This window comes from Adelges cooleyi, unplaced genomic scaffold (genome assembly GCF_023614345.1).
Source record: "Adelges cooleyi isolate 19-005CV unplaced genomic scaffold, UGA_ACOO_1.1 ACOO_flye_CR_arks_rails_tigmint_CR_PRNA_574, whole genome shotgun sequence".
NCBI classification, from domain to species: Eukaryota; Metazoa; Arthropoda; class Insecta; order Hemiptera; family Adelgidae; genus Adelges; species Adelges cooleyi.
This window is the reverse complement of record NW_026096268.1, coordinates 6,627,326-6,652,808: the sequence shown is the minus strand read 5'-3', so window position 1 is coordinate 6,652,808 and position 25,483 is coordinate 6,627,326. Positions and strand designations below refer to the sequence as shown.

Sequence of the window (25,483 nt, the reverse complement as noted above, 5' to 3'; positions counted from 1 at the left end):
TTATTGAATCTTTTTTTTTTTAGAATTTACACGTTATGTGTATATTTGTTGTATCTTTAAATATCTATCAGACGTTTTCGAGCACAAATCGCCTTTATGATTTTTTTAAGAAAAAGTGAGGCGGTTCATCAAAAACAATACTGTCGACGACTGGATGGCCGATTTTAAAGTTATAGGCTTTATAGTTTTCATAGTCTCTATTTGAGTATATACCTATAATAAATTGTGCGTACAGACAAGAAATAATAAAGTTAATACACCTTCTGAGATTCGCATCGAACCTTGAATCAATCCGAGTTTCCAAAATATAATAATGCTCTATTTAAAATAAAGTGTCATTCATTTTTTCGACCAACTGACAAAAAAATGTTAAAAGCGATCGAAAATTAGATTTGAATTTTTAAGTAAGTTTTTTTTTTTAAATATTATATGGAAATTTATCATCTAACAAAATAGTGTTAAAATGATTCAAATAGTAGATTTGAAAAAAATTTAAAGTAGGTATAGAAATAATTATTATTTTTAAATGTTTGTTTTATCTGTCGTTCTCGTCTATGGTTGTATAACCTTATTGAAAAGCTTATTGAAAGGTCTTAAGATCTAAAAATTATACCGATTGCAATGCTTTTATCGATGTTTGTATTTCTACCATTACAGATACGCATAGAAGCGTTTATTTCAAAGTGATTTTATTCAATTTTTTTTTCCCGACATGGTCCTATGATCTAAAAAATTAGACAGAAGTAAAATCTAAAATAGGGCTATTTTAACACATTATTGGAATTACACTGCTTTTATCGATATTTGTATTTCTATCATTACAAATTCTCATCGAAACGTTTTTTTAAAAGCGAATTTAACACATTCAATTATTGTAATAATCCATACGGGCTGACTCCCCCCCCCCTCACCCTAATATGATTTGACACTACTAAACTGGATTTTTTTTAATTATGCTAGTTTTATCATATTTTTATCACCTTTTCTTTATTTTGGACCACTGTGGCGGCAGCTGTGTGTAGATAATTCACATACGGTGAACATGCCTAACATTGTATATTTTACAGTCAATGCCATAACTTGTAGGCGATTGTATCGAGCTGTGCACGACTAACTGAAATAGAATAACATTGTCTTGGTAAATAGTTGCTATTTAAACAACAGAAATATAATAACATAGATATTTTACTATAGCTCAAGTTATCTATTTTGTTTTGTTTAGGCTATAGTGCATTGTAGAAAATCTATCGAATGATAGTTTAATTGTTAATTATCATGTACATTATAACTACAACATTTTTTGTTTTGGTGCTTATGTCATTTGCAGCTTGTTACCCAAATGATTTTGCCGATGAGGTCAAAATTGTCAGTCAATTGAACACCTTACTGTGTCAACCAGGATGGCAGTACATGGACATTTCTGTAAAAAAAAATAAAAACCCAGAAAAAAGTAAAAAAAGAAAATTGAATGATAACGAAAACACCTATGATGACAAATTTCAATTTATTCCTGCGTCCGAGCTACTTGAGATCAACTTACCAGGTAATCACGCCGTAAACTTGAGTAATATGACAATTAAATATAAAGATATATTATTAGTGCTTCAATGCAAATACGCTGAAGTGACATCGATGTATAGAGTACTAATTTGGAATCTGATGGAAACCTGTCGAAATGAGGCGTCTTGGCACGGAAGTGATTTCCACGGGTACTTTGATGTTGTGCTGAATAAACTTGATTCTATTTCAGTGACGATAAGATACATGAGAGACGCATTAGAGTTTTATACAAAAATACTCCCACACCTATGTCCCAATTACAGCATATTGGGTTCTCTGTCAGCTTTAGAAGCGCTTACGCGTAATATATTCATAGAAACTAAATCTAAATTGAACCAATACCAAAACCAAAAAGCATACATAGCGTATGACGCGGCCAAAGAAGAGTTTAAAAGAATCAGTTATAATTTTAATAATATAACGAAAAAACCCTTGCATTTTGTGACGCATTCTTGCTTAGTACCACATCGAATCTTTACTCCCAATTTTCTCAGAGATGATATCTTGAATAAAAAGAATGTATTGTTACCGCCAGAAAAGGCGTCGTGGGATTATGTAGTACATAAAATCGACTCGTACTCCGGTCTCATTATTGAAAAATGGTTCTACAGATTGGGATTCGTATACGATGCCACACAAAATCCAGAAAAAGTCAGTTTCAACGAATATATTTTATCATAGAGTTTATAGTTTTAAGTTTGAAAATTTTGTACCAAACCCATATCCCTGCACCCAAACAGTTATTTTAATAGTTTGCAATTGTTAAATAGTATATTTCCTCAATACAAGTTGGATGTTATTATGGTATTATTGGTTTTGTTATTTTGTCAGTAGTCTTATTTTTTTTTAACCATATACTCATATCGTATAAAATTACAGATAAAAATAAAACAAAAAGTAATAGTAATTTGGTGAGATCGAAAATGCCATAGTTCATACCGAAAAGTACATTTTTGTGGTACATATAATTTACATGGATATTTTTCTTAAGCTCAAGGTACAATACAATATAACAACTAAAACAATAATAACAAATTTATAACGCAATAAACATATGATCGTGACTGATAGTAACAGTAGTATAAATGGTAACGGGAACAGAATAACAGAAAGATGTACACGCTTATGATTATGTTATATGTCATTCGTTATAGTGGTGTCTTTAGGCTTATTATCCACTTAACTGCCCCCGTTCCAGCTTCGTGTAATTTATCTATCCCGCCTTCGAATTTAATGCTTATATATGAATCTCAGATTGTCTGTTTGGCTCCGCAAGAACAACAGGAGATTGTGACATTCCCCACTTGTAGAGCAAACTTATGCATCTACCTTGTTCATTTCTCGTCTTATTAAAAGTTGACCACTGCGTTCGCGGAAGACTAAACCGGCGAATCTTGTCTCTGGATTTTCGATCAAGACAACGCCTCGCCCCTTTGAGTCTGAAATTCAAATCAAATCAAGCTAACAAAACAGTACAGTCGTTAGATGTATTTTTTTTTGTAAATCTATGCCTTATGCTAACTTCGCCACAACGACTCATTGTATACAACGTTTGTACAGATAGTTTTTTTTTCTAATAAAAAAAAAAAAATCCTTGTAGTCATTCCTTTAAGAAATGGTTTTAAAAAAACCATTTCTTCTCGAGCTGTACATGACTAACGTAAACAGAATAACTTTTTTAAGGCAAATAGTTGCTAACGACTGTAACGTATTTAAATGGACATTTTTCTAAAGCACAACGTATCCATTTTATTTCGTTGTAGACTATTGTGCAGTGTATAAAATCTTTTAAATACTATTTAAATTGTTAACTCGCTTAATTTTGGTTTTATAGTAAAAGCGTCTATTATAAAATTAAAAGAGAACAATATTCCGGAGGGCAAAAAAAAATTTATTTTTTGAAAGGTTACAGTAATTTGAAAATGTTAAAATAATCGTTATTTCTTTACTATGTATTGAATGTTATTCTTGAAATAATGAAAAAAACGCACCGTCATGCCCTCCGAAATATTGTTCTCTTTTAATTTTATAATGGACGCTTTTACTGTAAAACCAAAATTAAGCGAGTTATTTTCAGTTTGCATAAACATGTAGAGATAAAAACATTTTTTTTTTTATTAGCTTTCAAGGATGCTGTTATAGTCCAAAAAATAAATTAAGTAACAAAATAGAGTTTTAGTTATTGAACTAATAATTATACATCACAGTTTAACCTTTAAATTACGATTTTGTAAAAAAATAAAGGTCTATTTTTACATCCTTATTTTATAATAAACGACATATTGTAAAAATGCAATCATTTTACCACACGTCATCCTATAACAACTCCAGCTCTATCCTATTATATCTTCTATTTTATCATTTACTATTAACGATTGCATTTAAATCCATGTTCCGTTCCAGCTTCATGTAATTTCTCTATCCGCTTTTGATTCAAATTTAAGCGGGAACTTTTTACGATTATTTTCTATCAAGTAAGACGTTCACCGTTAAAGATCTATGTAGACATTTCTTTAAGAAATGGTTTATAAAAAAAAAAAAAGACTATATACGTCAGTTAATGCCGTAAGCGTTTTCATCGACCTGTGCACGACTAACGTAAACAGAATAACATTGTTAAGGTAAATATTTGCTATTTAAACAACTGAAACGTATGTACATGGATATTTTTCTAAAGCTCACGGTTACTATGTTATTTCAAACTTACTGTTGTAAGCTATAGTGCAGTGTATAAAATATCCTGAAAAATAGTCGAGTTGTTAATTATCATGAATATAATTACACATTTTTTTGTTTCGCTGCTTATGTCATTGGCCATTTGTCATCCAAATGGTCATATTCCTGTTGAGGTCAAAATGGTCGGTCAATTGAACACGCTATTAAGTCAACCAGGATGGAAGTATGTAGACATTAGTATAAAGAAAATGGGCAAAAAGGGAAATTCAAAATGTGTATTTAATCCTGCGTCCCAACTACTTGAGGTCGACTTACCGGGTGATCACGTAACCTTGACAAATCTGACCGAAAAATATAAACACATATTAACCGTTCTTCAATGCAAATACGCTGAAGTGACGACGGTTTACAGGACGCTTATTCAAAATCTATTTGAAACTTGTCGACATGATAAGTATGTGAATGCAGATAAATTCTGTAACTGTTTTGACGTTCTGCTGGATAAACTCAGCTCTATTTCGGTTATTGTTTTTTTTTTTTTAAAGGTCTATTTTTACATCCATGTATTATAGTAAACGACATATTGTAACAAATGACACCCTCTATGTTTACACTCTAGCACATGTTCTTGTTTTTTTTTTAAGAGGTAGTCGGTGCGAAAAATTTTTTTTTTGAAAGGTTACAGTAATTTGAAAATGTTAAAATAATCGTTATTTTTTAACTATGTATTGAACGTTATTCTTGGAATAATGAAAAAAACGCACCGTCATGCCCTCCGAAATATTGTTCTCTTTTAATTTTATAATGGACGCTTTTACTGTAAAACCAAAATTAAGCGAGTTATTTTCAGTTTGCATAAACATGTAGAGATAAAAACATTTTTTTTTTTATTAGCTTTCAAGGATGCTGTTATAGTCCAAAAAATAAATTAAGTAACAAAATAGAGTTTTAGTTATTGAACTAATAATTATACATCACAGTTTAACCTTTAAATTACGATTTTGTAAAAAAATAAAGGTCTATTTTTACATCCTTATTTTATAATTAACGACATATTGTAAAAATGCAATCATTTTACCACACGTCATCCTATAACAACTCCAGCTCTATCCTATTATATCTTCTATTTTATCATTCACTCTTAACGATTGCATTTAAATCCGTGTTCATGCTTATGATAATGTGCATAATTCGTATACTGTAGACGATAGAATTATTATCTCCTATTGTTTTTCATTCCCTTGGTTCCCTAATTTTTTAATTATTCAACCGCATTTCTCCTGAAAATTGAATAATTTCCAAAACTGGTGTTGGACCAGTCAACATTTTCAGTAATTTGTTATACAAAAACACTATGACTATGGAAAAAAAAATTCAATACCTGATTAAATCCTATGAGATATTGAGCGTATCTCTTTAAAAAAAAAATCACCCTGTACATTGGATTTAAATATTTGTATTTATTAATAAACTCATTTTGAAAATATAACACTGAAACGGGTTTATGGGGAAGTCTCCTCGGCCTCGAGCAATTCCGTGGTAATTGTTGATAAACGATCAACCTCATAGTCAATGATCCAAATTTCGTTATTGATTTCAACTGTTGCTGGATCCTTCGTGATATCGTACGTGAAACCCAAACCGTAAAACCATTTGTCAAGAAGACCATCGACGTATCTGTCTATTATGGTTTCAACGTGTTCCATTAACGGTGTATCCTTTGGACGGGCGTTTCGAATTGAATTTTTCAAATTTCTATGTGTCGGTACAATACAATATGTTCTTAAAAAATCGTATACGTTGCGGTTGATGGTCTTAAAAAAATGTTCACGAATGTAATCGATCTCGAGTTTGACTGCTTCCGCATTAGGATCACTACCCGATTTCGATACAATCGTCTGATGACTCGATAAAGTCAACGATTCCAAGTCTTTCACGGCAACCAGTATATAATTACTATGTTTATTCGAATCCGGGCACTCGTGTAACTTGGACAAATACTGCAATGCGTCTCGCATGTATGCAAATATCACCGACATTTTGTCGAGTTTGCGCAGCAGTGTATAAAAACATTTGTAATACCGTTCAAACGATGGCGTATTACTCGACTGTTTAGCTACACTATACTCGTCTCGGCATTGGCGTATCACGATTTTCAACAAAACTTTATATTCTATTATAATGTCACCGTATTTGCATTCAACGGCGGTAAGCATTTGATAATGTTTATCCAAGACGTTGGACGTGTTTACAGGGTGGCCATCAAATGGGTTTACCTCGTACAGCGCAGACACGGGAATTGTCTTCATTGGGTCCTCTCCGATTTGATCGCATCTTCTTTTTTTTCTTGTGCAATTCTCTTGGATCGGTTCCTTAATGCGAATGTCGAACATGTGTCGCCATCCCGGTTGACGTAGCAACATGTTCAAACTGTTTGCTAGTTTTAGTTTTTCAAAGTTATCCGACATAACGTTTGAAACGCATAACATAAACGAAACTATCGCCTTGACACGTTGTGGCGACAAACGCATAGTCTTATATTATTGAAGTTTTAAGACAAATTTAAAATATACGCTATCGTATCGCGTTGTACCTACACATAGAGCTGTACAAAGTAATTGACGTTTCCTAAACACGTGCAAATTGTAATTGCAGAACTCGCCAAAGTACATCGTCGTTCCTACAATACACTTATGGTAATATTCACTAAAAGCTATGGTCCTTGTTAAAAGCAAGTCATCGTAGAATCTACCGAAAAAACAAGTTTGTATATTTAATGACGTTAGTTTATAGTAAAATAAAGTATTATTTAGTGTTCAAAAAATGGGTCAAATATATTTGTTTAAACACCATTTGTGTAAGCTTGTTTTTCACAACGAACTCTGGTGGTCGAACCACAAAGTTTCACTATTTAAGTATATTGGGATAAGTAAAGACGTGTATGCGTTTATTTGAAAAAAAAACTATTCACTAATTAGCAGTTCTGTTGTTTTTAACTAGTTACAAAAAACAATCATCAAAATCGTACGGATCATAACACAATAATTATTAGAAATCATTCCTTTAATATTGTATTATACTTACTTATTAAACAGGAAAAATCTCATCACAAATAAACGATTAACAACTACAGTTTTTACAGTCGTTTATAACTTTTCTCGTCTTCTTATCAATCTGAGTTTTTTGTAAAAACACTTTCTATCTGCATGTTTACACGTGTGGCTTGAACAGATTGAGCGTATTATTATACACCAACTAAAAGACTATATCTTGGCTTGACGTTAGATCCGCGTTTTACCTGGACTTATTTTTACTTGCTCGTGTATAATACTCAATTGAAACCAATTTGGACTATGGCCATACAAATTTGGACAATGCGAAAATATCAAACCTGAACAAGATCCCAATACTTGGTCTTAAGGAACATAACCAGCGCTATCCATACGTATTTAATCATACACTTTATAATTTTACTTAAATAATTACCGTACAAGTACAATACTTCAGTACTGTCTTAATATTTCAATTCAAACATCGTTAATTTTTTTTTTTTTGAAACTAAATAATTTTTTTTTACCATTTCCAACCGTAAATGTTTCATGACATAACCAACTTAATAGTATGTATGTAATAATCATTTGAAGATCAACAACTGAGAGATGAGTACGAAGCCGAATAGTATAGCAATTCACAATCAAGGCTGGTACATTTGTGGTAAATAAAACATATCTTTACAAACAAAAACCGTTAATGGGTTATCGCATTGCGGGTGTAATCAAAGTATAGTGTGGTCGGGATGATGTAATAAATTCTTAGGGCAGCGACGGTGTACTTGGCTCAAGTTCAATATCGTGACCATTCCATAATTTCAACGCACGATTAAAAAACCAACACAGACTTCTATTATAAAACACAATAATAATATAATATGTAACATTCTATTTAATTAAACTGTAGGTAAACTGAAAAATAAATATAGCTATTTTATAGCGTACACAACTAGACATAAAATTTTAAAAAAGTCATGTAAAAACACTATTTAACGTTTTTCTGATTAAAAATTATTGTTCATAAGAAAATTTGTTTAAAAAAAAAATGTAATCGACAGATATTTTTTTGGAATTTTTTCGCTGAATCCGATAATTATTTGGTGGTTAAACGTACAGAAAATTGTTAAGGAGTTAAATGGGAACAACTGTGGGAGGCGTTGGAGTAAAATTACTATCAAGTAAGTTTAAGTAGGTCGCTCTGCGTTAAAGTTTAACAATGAGGTGGTTTTAGAAGGAGATGGCGAACCAGTTATGATTGAAGAGCCATCGGTAAATAGAGTATACCTTTAGTTATATTTTTGAATAACTTAATATGCTAGAAAATAGGGGAATTGAACATGGTGTGTAGAAAAAATGTTGTAAGCCCAGACTGGACTGTCTGGCAATGATATATGGAAATGTGCTTTGGGCATTGAGTAAGATAACTGGAAGGAAAATGGAAGTAGCTGATACGAATGTGTAAGATGAATATGAGTGACCAAGTTTAGTTTGGGTAAGTAGTAAAAATTAAATTAAATAAGGGAATGATTGGATCGAGTTTAAAAGTAGTAAAACGGATAACGATTTTTAGAGGTAGGCTGGAGAAGTTAGTAGAGTCAATGGTATTAGGTAAAAAGAAAATTTAAATTTGTCAAATTTGTATGGTGTAAGATGTAAAAGAAGAAGTGGAAACGACTCCAATAATAATAATAATGTACCTTGGAATTTGGGCTAAAGACTTGGACGTCGTTGAGCAAAGTGCAAATATAATCTTGCAAACGACAAGTGCCGGTCAGGTCAAAACTGAAATGAAGTAATTTCGGTGACCTCGAGAGAGACACACGGTTATAAAATAAGTCATTCTGAGCACATGCTTAATCGCAAACAATCACAGCAACACAATTCGTAGCATTCCTCTATGGGTCTGTTTTTCTCAGGTCATTTCAAGGAAACTGGGAAGTCGGTTCCGCCTCGAATTACGACTATTATTATAATATTAAACATAATGGTGTACAATATTATGAATGAGAAAAGGATGACCGTTTGTTTATTCAGATATGCCATTAAGTAGCAGCACGTCGACCGGTCTCGTCCCAGTGGCATGTTAACACGACCGTAGTCGAACGCTGCCCCTGTGGATAACCTGCACCGCCCGCTGAGGTCAATGTTAATCTGTATATTATTGCATTACAAGAATAACACAAGCGGTCCATATGATAAGTGGTACACCACGTTGAAAAAAAAAAGAACAACAATAATTATTCCATTAACTACTATAAAAGGTATACAACCGATGTCGAGTCCCCCGCTTCTTATTAATACTCGGATAATTTAATAAAATGTAATTAATGTCTATAACTACGTGGAAAAATAATCCAGTAGTTTATGAAACCGTTTACAACAACATCATCATGCAAAATAATAAGAAAAAGTAAATCGCAATACACATTTTTTCGCCTTGCACGCTAAAAAAAAAACAAATTACACTGTGCAACGCCTTCAACGCGAAATGAAAACCAACTTTTTAACTTGAAAGAAAAAAAGGCATTCTAATTTTAACGATACGTCGTTATGTCTGGAAAAACGATGGGGAGCTCTCAAAATTCATCTCAAGTTATTTATTTATTAGTAAATAACTGGCAACAAGTCGTAAAAATCTTTTCGTGTAATACACTAAAAAACTAACGTATTTATTTTTAAATTAATTATGAATCACACATAAAAGTATAACAGACACTGAATTATTAATATATAGATATATACATTATATAATATAATAATAATAATAATTAAATAATGGAAACAAAAATATTTTAATTAACTTTTACAATTATCACTAATCAGGTGATTTGTCGTTACTGTAGTGCAGAACGTATATTATAATGCTTCGGCCTGGTCAGGTTTTCTGGTTTCAGTAACGACTATCATAATATTATACAATTATATATAAATTAACTCCTTTTTTTTCCAAATTACAATGTTCAGTGTATAAATACACATGCAATATATTATATACTTTTCACAAACAAATAAAAATAACATATTATACTATTCAGACCTACATAATATTATTTGTACTCGAATTGTCTTAAATTAATACAAGACAAAACATATTTTTATCCTGTTGGTGTTACAATCAAAATAATCAAATCAGTGTCTAAATCGAGTAGAATTGCATAACTAACATAAACAGAACATAATATTATTTATATAATATATTATTATTAACATTATTTTTAAAAAAAAAAACTTAGTGTACAACACTTAAATGGGTCACAGTGTAAGGTAAAAAACCTAAACAAAAATTTAACCCTCGACAATGACGTGTTCGTTATACATGTAAAAAAAATTAATTTTAATTTGTATTCCTTTGTACTTTCACAAAAAATAAATATTAAAAAAACATAGGACTACAAATTATTCTCGGTGTGTGATGATTAAAACCAACAAGGAAATCAATCACAATTATTATAAATAGTTATGATAGTTTTTTAATACGTTTTTAAGTTGTTGAAGTTATTAAAGCCTGTTAAAATAAATTCAACAAATAAAAATATCGTACGTTTTTTTTTTAAATGAATATAGAACTGCGATTTTATTGAAAAAAGCAAATTTATTTGTTTCAAATTTATCAATACTTATTGTCTTTAGTTAAAAAAACACTTCAAGCCCCTGATGGACATTAAGAGTATGTTTGTAAATGGTCGATAGCGGTCAAAAAATGTATTTGTTCATATAAACTAAATTGATTTAAATTATTTTTTTATACGAGGTATGATGTCCGGTAGGTAACAATAGAGAGAACAGCACCTGAGTATCTGTTAATCTGTTTTATGTTAAAACGTCATCACCACCGAGTCGGATGGGAAAAGAAAGTAAATTTAAAAACAAAAGTTACTGGTCATATAAGTACTACAATAAGTGTTAACATTTCTAAAAAAATATACATCGAAGCTAGAATGCCGCAAGAAACACGAAAGTAAGCAAATACCTGTAAACAAAAACAAATCAAATATTATTATTCAATACATTTAATTCAAATAATAGGTACTCTTTTATTACTTAAAAATAAAGTGATTTGGTAGGCATAAGGAGAATCTGAATCGTTTTACATTGTCAAATATACTTAATAGATTCTATTTTCCAATATGTTTTAATTTGTTCAAATAAAATAAATAATTGCATTTTACATTATCTACAAGTCTTGAACTAGCATATATGTCTAATCTCGCTGACTATTTACAATATATTTTTTTTAAATATAAATATTATTTTATATTTTTCCACGCTTGTTGTAGTAATTCTTATAACACTATGCGTGACTTGAAATTAAAAAAAAACTGTTTTGGCTAATACAATCTAACCTCCTAATATGTTTACGGTTTTTTTAATATTTATAATGGTTAAATCCAATATTATTACTGCTAGATCAAAGGAAGTTTCATGGATTTTCTCAAACTTTTGGGTGAATAGTACAACCAAATAATTACAGCAAAGCTTAATAATATAAATAGGGCCATCCCATGGAAAAAAGTTTTTCAGCCGAGTCTGCAACCACGAAAGAGCATTTTCATGTCCCGTTGAAGTACCGAATAAATATAGATTAGTTGTGGAATTATAATTAAAAAAAAAAAAATTACATGGAGCTTCCAGTTACAGCATAAGCCAAGGAGATTAAAAAATTATGTACAATCATGTTTCTGGCTAAAATTGTAGTGTTTATTATCTGGCCAAAAGTAACTTAACATAGTTTAATATATAGAGAATTAAACTATTTTGAATTTATTATTTAGTTCTAATTTGAACGTTGAACGTATATCTCTTATCTATATCTTACCCCTATCCCCTACCCACTATCTTCCGTCCCTATTACTCACCCCTATCCCCTACCCCTATCTCATATCTCATATCAGATAACAGCGTAACACTTTTTTCGTTACGCTTTTTTGGTAACACTTTTTTCGGTTATGCACCGGCTAATTCTCACCCCCAACCCCATTCCTATTCCCACCCCCAACCTCATCATCAACCCCATTTCTTTTTAACATTTTCATGTCTTAGCTCTGGCACATAACCCTGGCAAATAACCGAAAAAAGCGTTACCAAAAGAGCGTAACGAAAATATTGTAAAACAAATATTGTAACGAAAAATGCGTTATCAAAAAATAAATGAGGATGAAGATGAGGTTGGGGTTGGGGACGGGAGATAGGGGTGGGAATTAGCCGGGACATAACCGAAATAAAGTGTTACCAAAAAAAGCGTTACGCTGTTACGCTGTTACGCGCCGCAAGGTACCAAAAAGCATTCGACAATTCAAAGACAATTATCGGAAAGACCATTTCGGATCCATTTCGAATGTTAATCTGTTCCGCTGTTATCTGATATGAGATAAGAGATATGTCTTACGTTCAACGTTCAAATTAGAACTAAATAATAAATTCAAAATAGTTTAATTCTCTATGTTAAGTTACTTTTGGCCAGATAATAAACACTACAATTTTAGCCAGTAACTTGATTGTACATAATTTTTTAATCTCCTTGGCTTATGCTGTAACTGGAAGCTCCATGTAATTTTTTTTTTTTAATTATAATTCCACAACTAATCTAAATTTATTCGGTACTTCAACGAGACATGAAAATGCTCTTTCGTGGTTGCAGACTCGGCTGAAAAACTTTTTGGTAACGCTTTTTTCGTTACGCTCTTTTGATAACGCTTTTTTCGGATATTTGCCAGGGTTATGTGCCAAAGCTAAGATATAAAAATGTCAAAAGGTACCTTATCTTCCATTTTTCAAAATCAGGGTTTTTGCATTTTGTTATACCCGATTAGCTACTTATTACAATGGTGTCACGATCAAAATAATATCTCGATCGGTTCAAGAGTTATGAAATTTTCAAGTTGGCACTCCTAATAAATTAATTAGTAAAAGGTCCTAACCGAAACTAGGTTCTCTTGAACAACTTGCTCCGGGAAGATAAGGTACCTTTTCCCATGGAAGATCACAAATATTTTATTATCAAAATCTATCGATTAAATAGGTAAATAAATATTCATATAAACATATGACATTTTTGACTTTAATTAAAGGAAAGAACTTTTTTTTTTTATCTAAAAAGACATTGGTCTTTGCATACCTACAAAGCAAAGTTGTGTTACAGATAACGAGGAAAAACATTTAGTGCAACCAGGGTAAAAAAAAAACACGAGCATTCGAAAATTATACAAAAGTATATTGCTATTTTACCGCTTGAAGAAAATGACGGTTTTGCTTTCTATCCACTGTTTTGATAACTTTTCCGGTGCTTGTAATCGCAAGAATGTATGTCAAAGTAAGAGCGACATGGAAATTGCTTCGTGATAATATTGTAAGAAAATCAAAGAGGTTTTCACCACTATTAACAAGGTTCGAATTGAACCACACACTTTACATTATAGTAGTAATAATACACATTTATTTTTTAATAATAATAGTGCAAACTCTAAAACGACACACAGACAATGAGTACGTCGCGCGTTTTAATCAAAATCCGCATTGTTGTTGTCCAATGTATGTATTTGTAAAATTTTAGCCCATTTACAAAATGGCTATTAAACACACGGTGAGCCGCCGCCGATGGCCCTTATGCGATTAATAAATAACAATGACCGCGGTAATAGTAATAACCGCGAGCGAGTTTTCCGACTACACAGCTGCAGCTGCTCAATAGAATAATATGAAATTACTAAATTATTTTTTAATCCAATTCATATTATTATTATTGTTATTAAAGTTTTAGCTAATACACTGAACGCGTTTTGTCCAAGACTCATCAATGTTTGCCGTTTTTGTCCGACACACGACAATCAAAATTTTTATCATAATAGTATTAAGTAGGCAAGACGGTAGAAATAAGACCACACAAAATTGAGTAATGCCGAAGAATGAAACGACACGTTCTGTTGTAACTTTCCATCCAAACGTTCCAACTGGGCAGCTGAACAATACTTTAAGTATTGCTAAATTTTAAAACGTTTACTTCCTTTGCATAACAGTCAACAGATAACTTAAAAAATAAACAAACTCAAACTTTCTTAAAATTAAAAAAAAATCAACAACATTATCTTCCAGAAAAGTTGCCTTTTTTTTCTTTTTTAAATTCCATTTGACTTGTGCGACCCTAACCTATCCATTTTATAGCTAATAGTTTGTAGAGATGAACATTGAATAAGATTGTAATAACCAATAACGGTAAAGACATTCCTAAAATAGTGGTAATTAATAATGATATAAAATTAGTTCCATGCTCCTGAATGATATATTTTTCTAAATCTTAAGATAATATTATTACTCACAACAATTATTTGGTATTTTTGTAGAAAATACAATAGTATATAAAACAAGTCAATAAGATTTTCCTAATAATTAACATTTTTAAAAGATCTGAGTCTCAGATTTTTAGATTACTTTCGGATTCAACAAAAAAAAAATATATATATATATACATAAATGCTTTGGATTTAGGCCTAAACTTACAGCCAGCCCAGTCTAGTACTATTTAATTTAAAGTCAATTAAACATAACAGTTAATATTTTTTAGGGCGTGTTTCTCGATTTTGGCAGGGGGAAATGGATTTATTTAACATTTTGCCATCAAATGTGTACTTCTTGTACGGTATCTGATCGATGGACTTGCTACATGAAGAAGTTTTCTGTGCACAAAAATATTAAGAAAAAAAACGGCATCATCGTAAAACTAAGTACTATAAAAATCTTTGTTATTTTTATTCCTACGATTTTTTTTTAACGTAAATTTATAACGTTGTATAATAAGAACCAGACAGTATACCGTATAAAACACATGCATTATTATTAGTAGTGTTATTACATTATAGTAGTTATGGAAAAGATCGTAAACTCGATAAGGGAGTAATAACGTGTAATCACCAAGCACCGTCTAATTATTAATATATAATATTTTCTTATATTTTTAGCTTAGAAACATAGTTGAAAAAGTATTTTTTTTTTTTTACGAGGCGGTATTAATAATAATAATTGAATATTGGTATAAGACATAGAGACAAAAACGATAGCCGAAAGGCCACAAAACTGGTATAGGTACGGCGCATACGTGAATTATGATTATTATAATATCACAAATTGGACTCTGCCTGTGCTATAATATTAATATACTATGTATAATATAATATGTAAAGTGTAAACAATATTATACCCAGAGTTCGTGATTCTGATTTACAACAGCCAAAAACAAGTATTTTCCCCGAAAGCTAAAAACTTAAAGACGACAATATACATCGTGAAAAATGAATTTAAGAATAATCACATACAAGTGTAAAAAGTGACTATAACAAAATACCAATACATTATAACGGTACAATATATATGTAACGATTAATATCAGGTATATGGAAAGAGAACTAAAAAAATATTGTCTTATACTTTATGTTTTTATTTATTAATAATGTACTTTTTTAAAATTCGTTTAGAATTTTTCTTTATTAAAATGATTGCGGTTATTGGTCATATTCAGTAAGTAATTGTGTTTATGGACTAATTAAAAATATTATTTTAGTTAAAAACAGTGATGCTCCAAAATATAATGTATTTCACTAATGAGTTAAATATTAATTACTATTTTGTTAGTTATTCATATATATTTGAAAATCTTTCGGTCAAACACTGCTTTTATTGAGTTCAATATTAACTATTTTACAATTTTTATACACTTTAAATTTCAAAAATATACAACTTATGTGACAATACTATACTCGGACAAAAATTCAAAATTGGCCTATTTTTTTTCTTTTTTCGTTTACTATGTATTTATAATAAATATTCCTCAAATTTTAGAAAATGTCGAAATTTTAGAAGTGCTGTTCACAACACTATTGCAAAACGGTCGGGTACTTTTTGTGTCACAGACTTAGTTTTCGTTTGTTGCACAACTGTTTTATCTGTTGTTGTAACACTTAACTGATAGTTTATATGTTTAATAATAATAATAATAATATCGTAATTGTGATTAGGATAATATCGTCATGGCGGGGTAAAGGTCCAACTGACTAGGTAAACATTATAATGGTCGTCGGTTGATGATAGTAGTGTTTTTTTTTTTTTTTTGTTAACGCCCATCTTTTTTAAGACATCCAAAGTTGTTTTTATGTCCATATTATAGCGCATGATCGTTAAGTCTCCTACCAGCGACGGTAGTTATGTACGCAATTTAACAGCCTCGTGACATTTTTACCGTGGCAGCTGCTCATATTTTTCGTATTATTTGTCAAATAAGTGAGCTACAAATAATAATAATAGGTGAGAAAAAACATGAGTATTTTTAATAGATAGTATCAAAAACACAAATCCCTTTTTCATGAGTACTTGTAAAAAAAAAATACAACTTCCAGGCTGCTTTTTAAATATTAAAACATAGAATAGGTTTTGCATCGAGTCCCTACATCCAATAACTATTTTAAACAGCAATAGATTAAATAATTGTCAAGTGACTATAGTATACATATCATACTCGAATCCAATATAATTGTATTTATTTATTTAGTACAAATTACATGGGAATAATTTTGTCCACATTATCGGATCTTCTTTGAAAAAATGTATTTTAAATGAACTTTCAATATAATTTAGCTCATTTCAATGACAATGTCGTGGTATTATTTCAATATGCTTTCTCTTAACTCGTTCAATAATGCATATTTGTGACACATAATAGTGTTTTCCGTAATTGTTATAGTTATCACTATCGTGTGTACTGTTTACTTACCATAAGCAGTCGTATTTTAAAATTCACTCCATAAGTCTTTGTAATTAGGAACAATACACAGCATTCCTATGGCTGCAACTGAATGGATCAACTATTGTTGACATTCAACCAGTTTATGAAATCCATAATAGCTCTGACCGGCATATCGGACGACAGTGCCTTGACTCTGAGATTCCGATCTTCAGTCAGCAACACTACATCCCTGTAAATTTTCCTAGGTTCACCTGCGATGACGAAAATCGGTATTTTATAAACTTATTAAATCAAAAATAATATGTAATGACAATAATAGGCAAAATTACCTTCTTGCAGACTGTCAGGTGCCGTTTGAGAACTGTGCTTACAGAGACTAAGACAAGTGGTCAAGATTTTATCGTCGTTATTACCCACCTAAAAATACAAAATTATAGATAACATAATTATATTATATTATAAATGTTTCGGTAATCATTTTCAAAAACAACTCGTAAGTAGTTCTACTCACGACGTTAGTTTCCTCTTCAAAGAACGTTGAGGATTTAAAACTAGATCCTTTTGTCGTAACAAATTTAACTGCTGGAGTATCAAGGTTTTTCAATATTTTCAATGCTTGTTTGGCAGCGTCGCAAACCGTCTCTCGTGCCCAACCGCCCTTGGCCAATCCCTCCAATTCGATCAAAACTAATGGAACAAAATTTCTGATTACATTTCAATGACAACACAAAAGTTAAGTACACCACCTTAGTTTTTTTTTTTCACTTACCGACAGTAGGAATCATGAGAGTACACACATGTTCTTGGGCTTGGGAAAACGAGTGGATCAATTTGTCCAGTTGAGGTAGATAGTCAATAAAACAGTTTGTATCAGGAACTACATAATGCGGTTTGATTTCAATTTCCACACAATACGAAACTTGTTTCAGTATTTCCTGCAAATATATTGTGTACGTTTAATTTTAAGGTCTTGACATTGAAACATGACATAATGTTTTTACCTGTACTCTTATTTGTCGCAATTCTTCGTTGCGCTGCTTTTTTTCCAGTTCTTCTTTTCTGCTTAAAAGTTTTTGTATCTCATTCGAAAGTGGTTTTGTAGAAGATTCCGTTACGGATTTACTCTCGGAAGGTTTAGACTTTTGATCGTTGTCTTCATCGCTCCAACTTTCAACGCATAAATCTTCGTCTTCGCTCTGTAAACACAAATATTTGTTTGTCATTACCCTATATAGTAATATTGTAAGATTTAAGACATTTTAAACTACTCACATCGTCTTTGGGAGTGGCCGTCTCGACAACCGAAATGTATTCACTGGCTCCGGTGTCGGTTTTGTGCAGTTTGAATACCGGAGGCTCAGTACCACACAAAAATTCTGTTCCAAAAAACAATATGCAATTCACCCGCAAAGCGAGTTCGGACAAATCCTGAACACAATACAATAAAATATAATTAAGTATTAACTAAACCTAAAGATGCGGGGGTTACTTACTCTATCCGATGAAGGTTGGATAAACACGGGTTTAAGTTCATAACCGATAATCGGAGTGAAACCGCTGAACATAGAATCTTCGGGAAGCTTAAGTTGTATTGCATCTATAATTTAAAACACAATTGTAAACAACTTAAATCAGTAAAATATTCATTGTGGTACTCTTACTTGGATCTTTTTCATCGACTTCATTCAAAAATAATTTATATTGTTGTTGGAATTTTTCCAAATTGTTTACCAACGAAGCCAATCTACTCCAACAGTCACCACTACCGCTCAGTTTGTAGTCCGAACAAGATGGTGGCGGATTCCATACCTTGGAGTTGCGCAACAGCCAATCACACCACACCTTGATTGGTGGTAATAGGAAGTCGACGTCGCTACCAATTAAGTGTTTGGCCATGGAAGTGTCTTCTTCTTTGCTCAGCAATTCTTTTAACAGCTGATTGCATCTGTCCACAATCAAACTGAACATTTGCAATGCCATGACCAACGCACACTCGTGCACCGTAGACCAATAACCCTGTTCCACATGCGTATCTGTACAAAAAAATTACGTTGTTTTCATGTAGTACATTGTAAAAAAAAAATGCCAGCTTAGTGGGATCTGGTGGTCACAAGCTTAACAACTTATAAATGAAAGCGATAAAATCACTTTCAAATAAAATGATTTGATGCCAACTGTTTTTTAGGGAGTAGTACAAAAAAGCAAATTTTGAAAATCGTTTTCAAAATACCTCACAAAAGTTGAGTTTTAATGTATACAAACCTAAATTAAGAAAACATTTTTTTTTTAAATAATTCCTCTATCACCTAGTCAAAAAACCAATATTCATTAAATTGATTTAGATTTTCTATCATAACAACAGTTTCAATAGTTGTTTACAAAAATAAAATTTTCTATACTGTAGACTAATTTATTTAACATCAAAATGAAATTAAAAAAAAATACTGATGATATATTTAACTCAATATATTTTTTTATTTCAGTAGGTTGAAACTTTTTCAGTAATGATGAAGAATATTAATAATATTTATGAATATTGGATTTCTGTTATGGGGCGAGGAAGTATTTTTAAAAAAAGTTTTTTTTTACTTTTATGAATACAATTTCTAAAATTGCTTTTATTCACTACACTTACTGTAGATAGTAAAAACTATTCAAAGTAAATCATTTATTGGATAATAAATAGTGTTCAAAATGTTTAAATGCCTTATTTTTTTTTATAATAAGGCATTTAAACATGCTTTTGCACTTGGTCATTTCTAACACTTCCTTTAATAAAAAAAAAAGTTTGATTTCAGACCTTTCGGGTATGATTTCTATAGGCTTGCTACACAAATAAAAAAGAAATATAAAAACACAACATTGTAAATTAGTTTTTCAGCTTTGCATCAACATTTAAAGGCACTCACACAAATGATGTTACTTAAGTACATTACCTTTCGGTCGACTGTACTCAATTGCAAACATGTTCAACGCTAGATATTGAAGAAATCTTGTCGTTATAATCGGTATTGGTGTGTGCGACAATAATTTGCGAAACTCTCGAAGCATTTGTAATGCAGTGTCTTGAAAGGTCTCCATACTATGGATGTAAAAACAATATTTTGATAAAGTAATTCAAATAGTGTATCAACTCTTTATGATCAACATGGACATGTTTGGGAAACTCACCCGACTTTAGTAAATAGTTTTCCATGAACGTGCAGGAAACTTACAATGAATCGTTTGTTGACCTGGAATGAATAAAAATAATTTAAAAAAAATAATGCCACAAGATCTTTTTTATGATTTGCGATGTTCAAATATTTACTTCGGACTGCGATAACTTGGACAGTTCTTCTTCATCAATATCTTGAGTCGGTTCAGTGGTAGATGTTGTCCTGTGCGATCGTTTACCACCGTCTGGGTGTATCCAAATTTCTTTTCTTCTTTTGCTGTACTTTTCCTTGGTTGATATAACGCTCTCTTTTTCTTTTGCTTTTTCTCGTTCTCGTCGTTCTCTATCTTCTTGACGTTTCCTGTCAGTCATTTCGTACTGCAACAAAAAACATAAATATACTGACCTCGTCCAAATCGTTTTCATTTAATAACCGAAAATATACTTTTCTCCTATATTCTTCAAACAGGGACAACAAACTGTCTTTGGCAGATTGAAACGGGTTAGAAGCCATCAGACTTCTCATATAATAATACACAGCGTCAAGCTTACGTTTTTCATACACGGCCAACAGAGCGAGTTGGTTGTAAGGCCTACCATTTTTGGGGTTTATTTGGTTAGCCTTAGTATACCATCTAAAAATGTACATATATATATTTTTTTTAAATAATAACAAGATAATATACATTTTTTAATCTTATAAAAAAATATTAGAAACATACTGTTTAGCAATCACATAGTTGGTGCTGTGATTCATAATGTCTTTATATCTCGCCAAGTCTCCTAACGATATATACAATTTTTGAGAGGATATCAAAGCAAGACCGATATCACCGAGTTTTTTTGTTGATAGACAAGTCAAGGACATGTAATCGTCCAAATTAAAACTATACGTTTGTTCCAAAAACTTTAGCAAATCGTTCATGTATTTCATACCCTAAAATTGGAAAGAAGAGATTTAATTATCTCAAAAATACACATAATATGTAACCGTATTACACATAACATTTTATGGTAAAACACTTGTAACATACTTCTTCTATTAAATTCATAAGCAATGTGCTATAATCCTTAGATAATTCTGGAGAGTCTTCGCTGATGAGCTTCTTGAGTTGCTCAATGATGTTGTGATACAAAATTTTCCAAAAATGTGATTCCACATTTTCCCTTTGGCAAAATTTTAAGTCTATCTTTAAAAGCTCTCTTAATGCATCTTTCAAGAACTCCCTGGAATATTTAACATTATTTTATTAATTTTACCATTAAACAAATTATATTGGCACAAAGTATTTGATATAATTTATAATATTTCATTTGTTCTTTGAAAAAAAAATACCTGCAAGAGTTTATGATGGGCCAATTCTGAAGCAAGTTCGGCCCAAACAGTAGTTCTTCCATGATGGAATCCGCTTTATTTATGTCCAACAATAAAATCGGATTTTGAGCCTTGCGATAACTAAATGATAAAAACAAAAAGTTTTACAAAATGAAGTATATTATTTTTATTTTTGACATGACAATACCTTTCCGTGTATGGATCGTACCAACTAGGTGGCAGATTGCCGAAATGTGCACCGGAAAATTGTTGGACAGGAACAGCATTGACACCTCTTATGTTGTAATAGTCATTCGGAGGATGTGGATCTACGCTCGGTGCTGGGTATCCCACTCTGGTGTTTTGCTGTTTCGAAGATATTACAATTGGTTTGTTAGGATTGTTTGGATTGAACAACTGTTTGGCTGGACAAGGAGACGGCGAAGCGTGCGCTGTCATGGTTTTATTCAAGTAACCGTTGAGAGAGAGCTTATTAGTGTCCGCAGTGCTGACATTCGGAGGCAGTTTGATTATTCCGGCAATATTTTCTGATTTTTGGGATGCTGATTTTTCACTATTGTGCCTATTTTAAAGAGACTTGTAAACTTAAAAATCCTTGTACAAACAAAAAGCAAGCAAAACTTATGGAAATATAATAAACCTGTTTCGTTGTAGTCTTGACTGGACGCTCGACTGGATTCTCGACCGATCATTACTACGATTCCTGTTGGACTTCAATGATTTATCACTTCTCCAATTACCATTACTACTCGATCGTTCGGTATTGTCGTTGACGTGACTACCGTGCCATTTAGAATGTGCACTACCTGACGACTGATCGTGTTGAGGTAAGGGAATGTCTTTTCTATCTTTACTCACACTTCTGTGAAAATATATTTTGTTTTTATAACTTTATCAATAGTTTTTAATAAAAATCGCATACTTTCTCCGTTTTCTGTCTCTGTTGGAACTGTGAGTTTTTTCAATTGGCTCTAGTAATTTCTTTTCATTCATTTCTTTTTTTGTGTCTTCAGCTACTTTAGACAAATTTTCCTCTCGTTCAACCTCCTCGGCCCAATTCTAACAAAATAAATTTAATCAAATTAAAAAAAAATGTACATTTTTCCATAATATGTATTACATTTAAATGTTAACAACTTACGATTGTACCAATTGGCAATATGACTGCACTTTCCAATGGCTGTTTAACACAGTTTGACGAATCATCATGAATAGCTTTAGAATCGTCAATCCTACTAGGCTCTATGTGACTTGAATTTGCGGTTTTGACGGGCAAGCCAAATTCAATATTGTTGTTGACTCGTTTACTATGGTCTGATGTGCTATGAGCCATTGAATGAGTTCTTCTTACTTCAGGTTTTGGTTGCTGTTGATTTGCAGTATTCGTCCTGTAAAACACTTGTTCGTGTTGTCTTGGGGGCTCGTTAAACCTTCCTTTACTATTTTTTGATGGTAATGTTTGGCTTCTAGACTGATACGAATTGTTGGGTTTGTGGTCATCCTGGGACGGTGGAATTCCATTTGTAATGTACGACTCAACCTCCTCCACAGTAATATTGTTTTCTTCACAAAACTTTTTACGGAATCGTGGAGGCATTTTTTCATAAGACAATAAAATACTACTAAGTGCGGTTTTATTGATAGGTTTCTTTTCTTTTCGACTCACAAACCCTGGGATTTTTTCAGGTGTACTTTGAGTGTGGGCAGAGCTAACACGAGGAGTAATAACAGCCGAATTAACACGATGAGTAATAACAGCCGAATTAACACGAGGAGTAACAACAGCCAAACTAGGCGCACTCTCCACAACCGATACTGCTGGTTTTTCGGGGACAGGTTTAACCTCAGGTTTTTTTATAATCTTTGGAGCAACCACCGTTTTGGGCGTTTTATGGGTTCTCCAATTACCATCGTCATCTTTAGAGTCGTCAGGATGAACGAAATTTACTCGTGGCCGATCTGGCCGTTTGCTACCTTCACTCCATTCGTTTGGTGGTTCGTAAAACGGCTGAGTTTTCTTTTGTTGTCTTCGTCTCAAATTAAACGTACTATAATTGTCAGCTGCAAAACCATTTGTTTTAGATGGCCCTCGTGGAAAATTGTCTTTCTTTCTGTTTGAGTTTTCAAAATGTTTATTAGGAATGAAGTCGCTCTTCTTTCCCAAGTCTAAGTCACGGCCGTACCCAGAAAATACAGAGCTATCGTCATCACCCTCCTGACGTGAACTCCCGCTGCGTCTAAGTGGACCACTACCTGGTCTATATATTTCCAAATCCCTCTGGGCTTTATCTTTCTTAAATTTATTGTTTGGGTCATCACCTAAAAGAACAAACGTACGTATTACATAAGTTATTACTACTAAGTATTCAAAATATTGCACCTAATGGTAAATCAATATTTATTGGTTTTGTAATCTTTATGATGTAAATGCTACTTTTTTATTAAAAGAACATTTTTAATTATTAATTACTAAATACTGCTCTCTTGCAAAACAAAATACTAAAAAACGCTCGAAGCTAAGAACATCTAAGAAAAATTATTAATAAGTACTAAAAAAAAAAATGGATTTTCTCATTTACCTAAGTTTTTTAATTTTATTTAGTAAATTAATAAAACTGAATTTGTTTAAGAGGAAATAACATTTTATACTTACTAATGTTAATAATTGCATAATAATATCTTAAAATAAAATTACCTTAACATAATTATAATCAAATTATAATTATTCAATAATTAAATTTACAACATAAGTGTAATTTATCATATTAAAAAAAAAACCACATAATAGATGGTTAATCTTTTTTTATAAACAAAGAAATAAAAAAAAAAATTCTCAAAATCAATCTATAAATTTGGCTTTTACTGGTATAAAACATCATTATAATTAAGCTGATTATTATCGGAAAAACACCATTACTTTTTTTAAATTATATAACGGGATTCCTGGACCTGTGATTTCATTAACTATCTACAATTTGTTAAAAATATTATACATAAAATATTTATACCTGACTGAAAAATTAATTTTTTTTTTTATGTTAACATTTATATCAGAAGATGAAAAAAATAAACAAACTAATAAATGATAGCTTAAAATATACCAACAGTAAAAAACAAATTATTTGAAGAAAAAAGCAAAAAAAAGCATTGTTAAAAACAAAATATAGTAAAAGTATTATATTAACCATATTTATGTAAAAAGCGAAACTAGTGAATTTAATTAATTTTTTTTAATAAAATTAATTGTTCTGAAGGACATTTGACATTAGTAAGATAGCATTCATACTTAATCGCCGATACCGTGCTACAATAGACATTACAAATAATGTTTAAATTAAATATTTAATATTTGGGAAATGCGTGAAACTTCTACTGGTTTTCGCCAAGCACAAATGCTCACATGGCAGTTGGACTTGAACAAAAGCAGAACAGATCTGGTGGGTGAAAATATACAAATACCGTCGGCCTCGGAGTAATTATAGCAAGCACTGCAGGTAACGTCGGTTCCGTTCGACTTTCAAGCCAAGAATTACTCTCGTCGCCCACACGGACGAGCTTTTTTATACACAATGACAACATTGTAATGTTTCAAGCCTTTGGCAACCTTTGTCGGTTTATTACATACCTATTGACAGGCGGGACAGGTCTTCGTCGAGATTGGCCATAATCTATTAGGATCGCGTCATAACCCTTTGGTTTTTAATCGTTCGGAAACAAATGCTCGAAATTATAATAAGTAATAACAATAATAATAATATTACCGAAATATATAATGTTGTTTGCGCATAAACAAAAACAAATAGACATTTCTTATCAAATAGCGCGTCTGTTATCATTAACCGTGGAAAAACGCATCGGACCCAGTGTGACCATTTCTGGGGGGAAACGTCGCGTCGTTCGACCAACACCATCGCCACCGGACGACCGTTGTACGATAATTATCGTGTGACGCCAACGTGATATTGTATACTGTC

At 31.6% G+C, this 25,483-nt stretch overlaps 1 protein-coding gene across 1 annotated transcript; it reads right to left on the bottom strand.

Annotated features, from left to right (window-relative positions):
• Window positions 1-10,054: 10,054 nt before the first annotated feature.
• On the bottom strand, window positions 10,055-25,288 carry LOC126843651 (telomerase-binding protein EST1A-like). The gene is made up of 21 exons (XM_050581303.1): window positions 25,135-25,288; window positions 22,651-23,828; window positions 22,432-22,568; window positions 22,150-22,371; window positions 21,697-22,071; window positions 21,510-21,629; window positions 21,208-21,400; window positions 20,896-21,110; window positions 20,619-20,808; window positions 20,327-20,551; window positions 20,188-20,249; window positions 19,953-20,098; window positions 18,678-19,049; window positions 18,510-18,613; window positions 18,289-18,444; window positions 18,018-18,212; window positions 17,786-17,951; window positions 17,528-17,703; window positions 17,346-17,433; window positions 17,044-17,267; window positions 10,055-11,256 (listed from the first exon to the last, which is right to left on the bottom strand). Exons 1-20 carry the CDS (start codon window positions 25,172-25,174, stop codon window positions 17,131-17,133), a joined length of 4,497 nt encoding a protein of 1,498 aa, XP_050437260.1. The 5' UTR covers window positions 25,175-25,288; the 3' UTR covers window positions 10,055-11,256; window positions 17,044-17,130.
• Between the last annotated feature and the right edge of the window lie 195 nt (window positions 25,289-25,483).

Coding starts and splice junctions, on each gene's coding strand:
- LOC126843651 (XM_050581303.1), bottom strand. CDS start 25,174: ATGGCCAATCTCGACGAAGACCTGTCCCGCCTGTCAATAG. Junction 20,552..20,618: donor TTGAAGAATATAGGAGAAAA/GTATATTTTCGG, acceptor TTTTTGTTGCAG/TACGAAATGACTGACAGGAA. Junction 18,445..18,509: donor TCCAACCTTCATCGGATAGA/GTAAGTAACCCC, acceptor TATTGTGTTCAG/GATTTGTCCGAACTCGCTTT.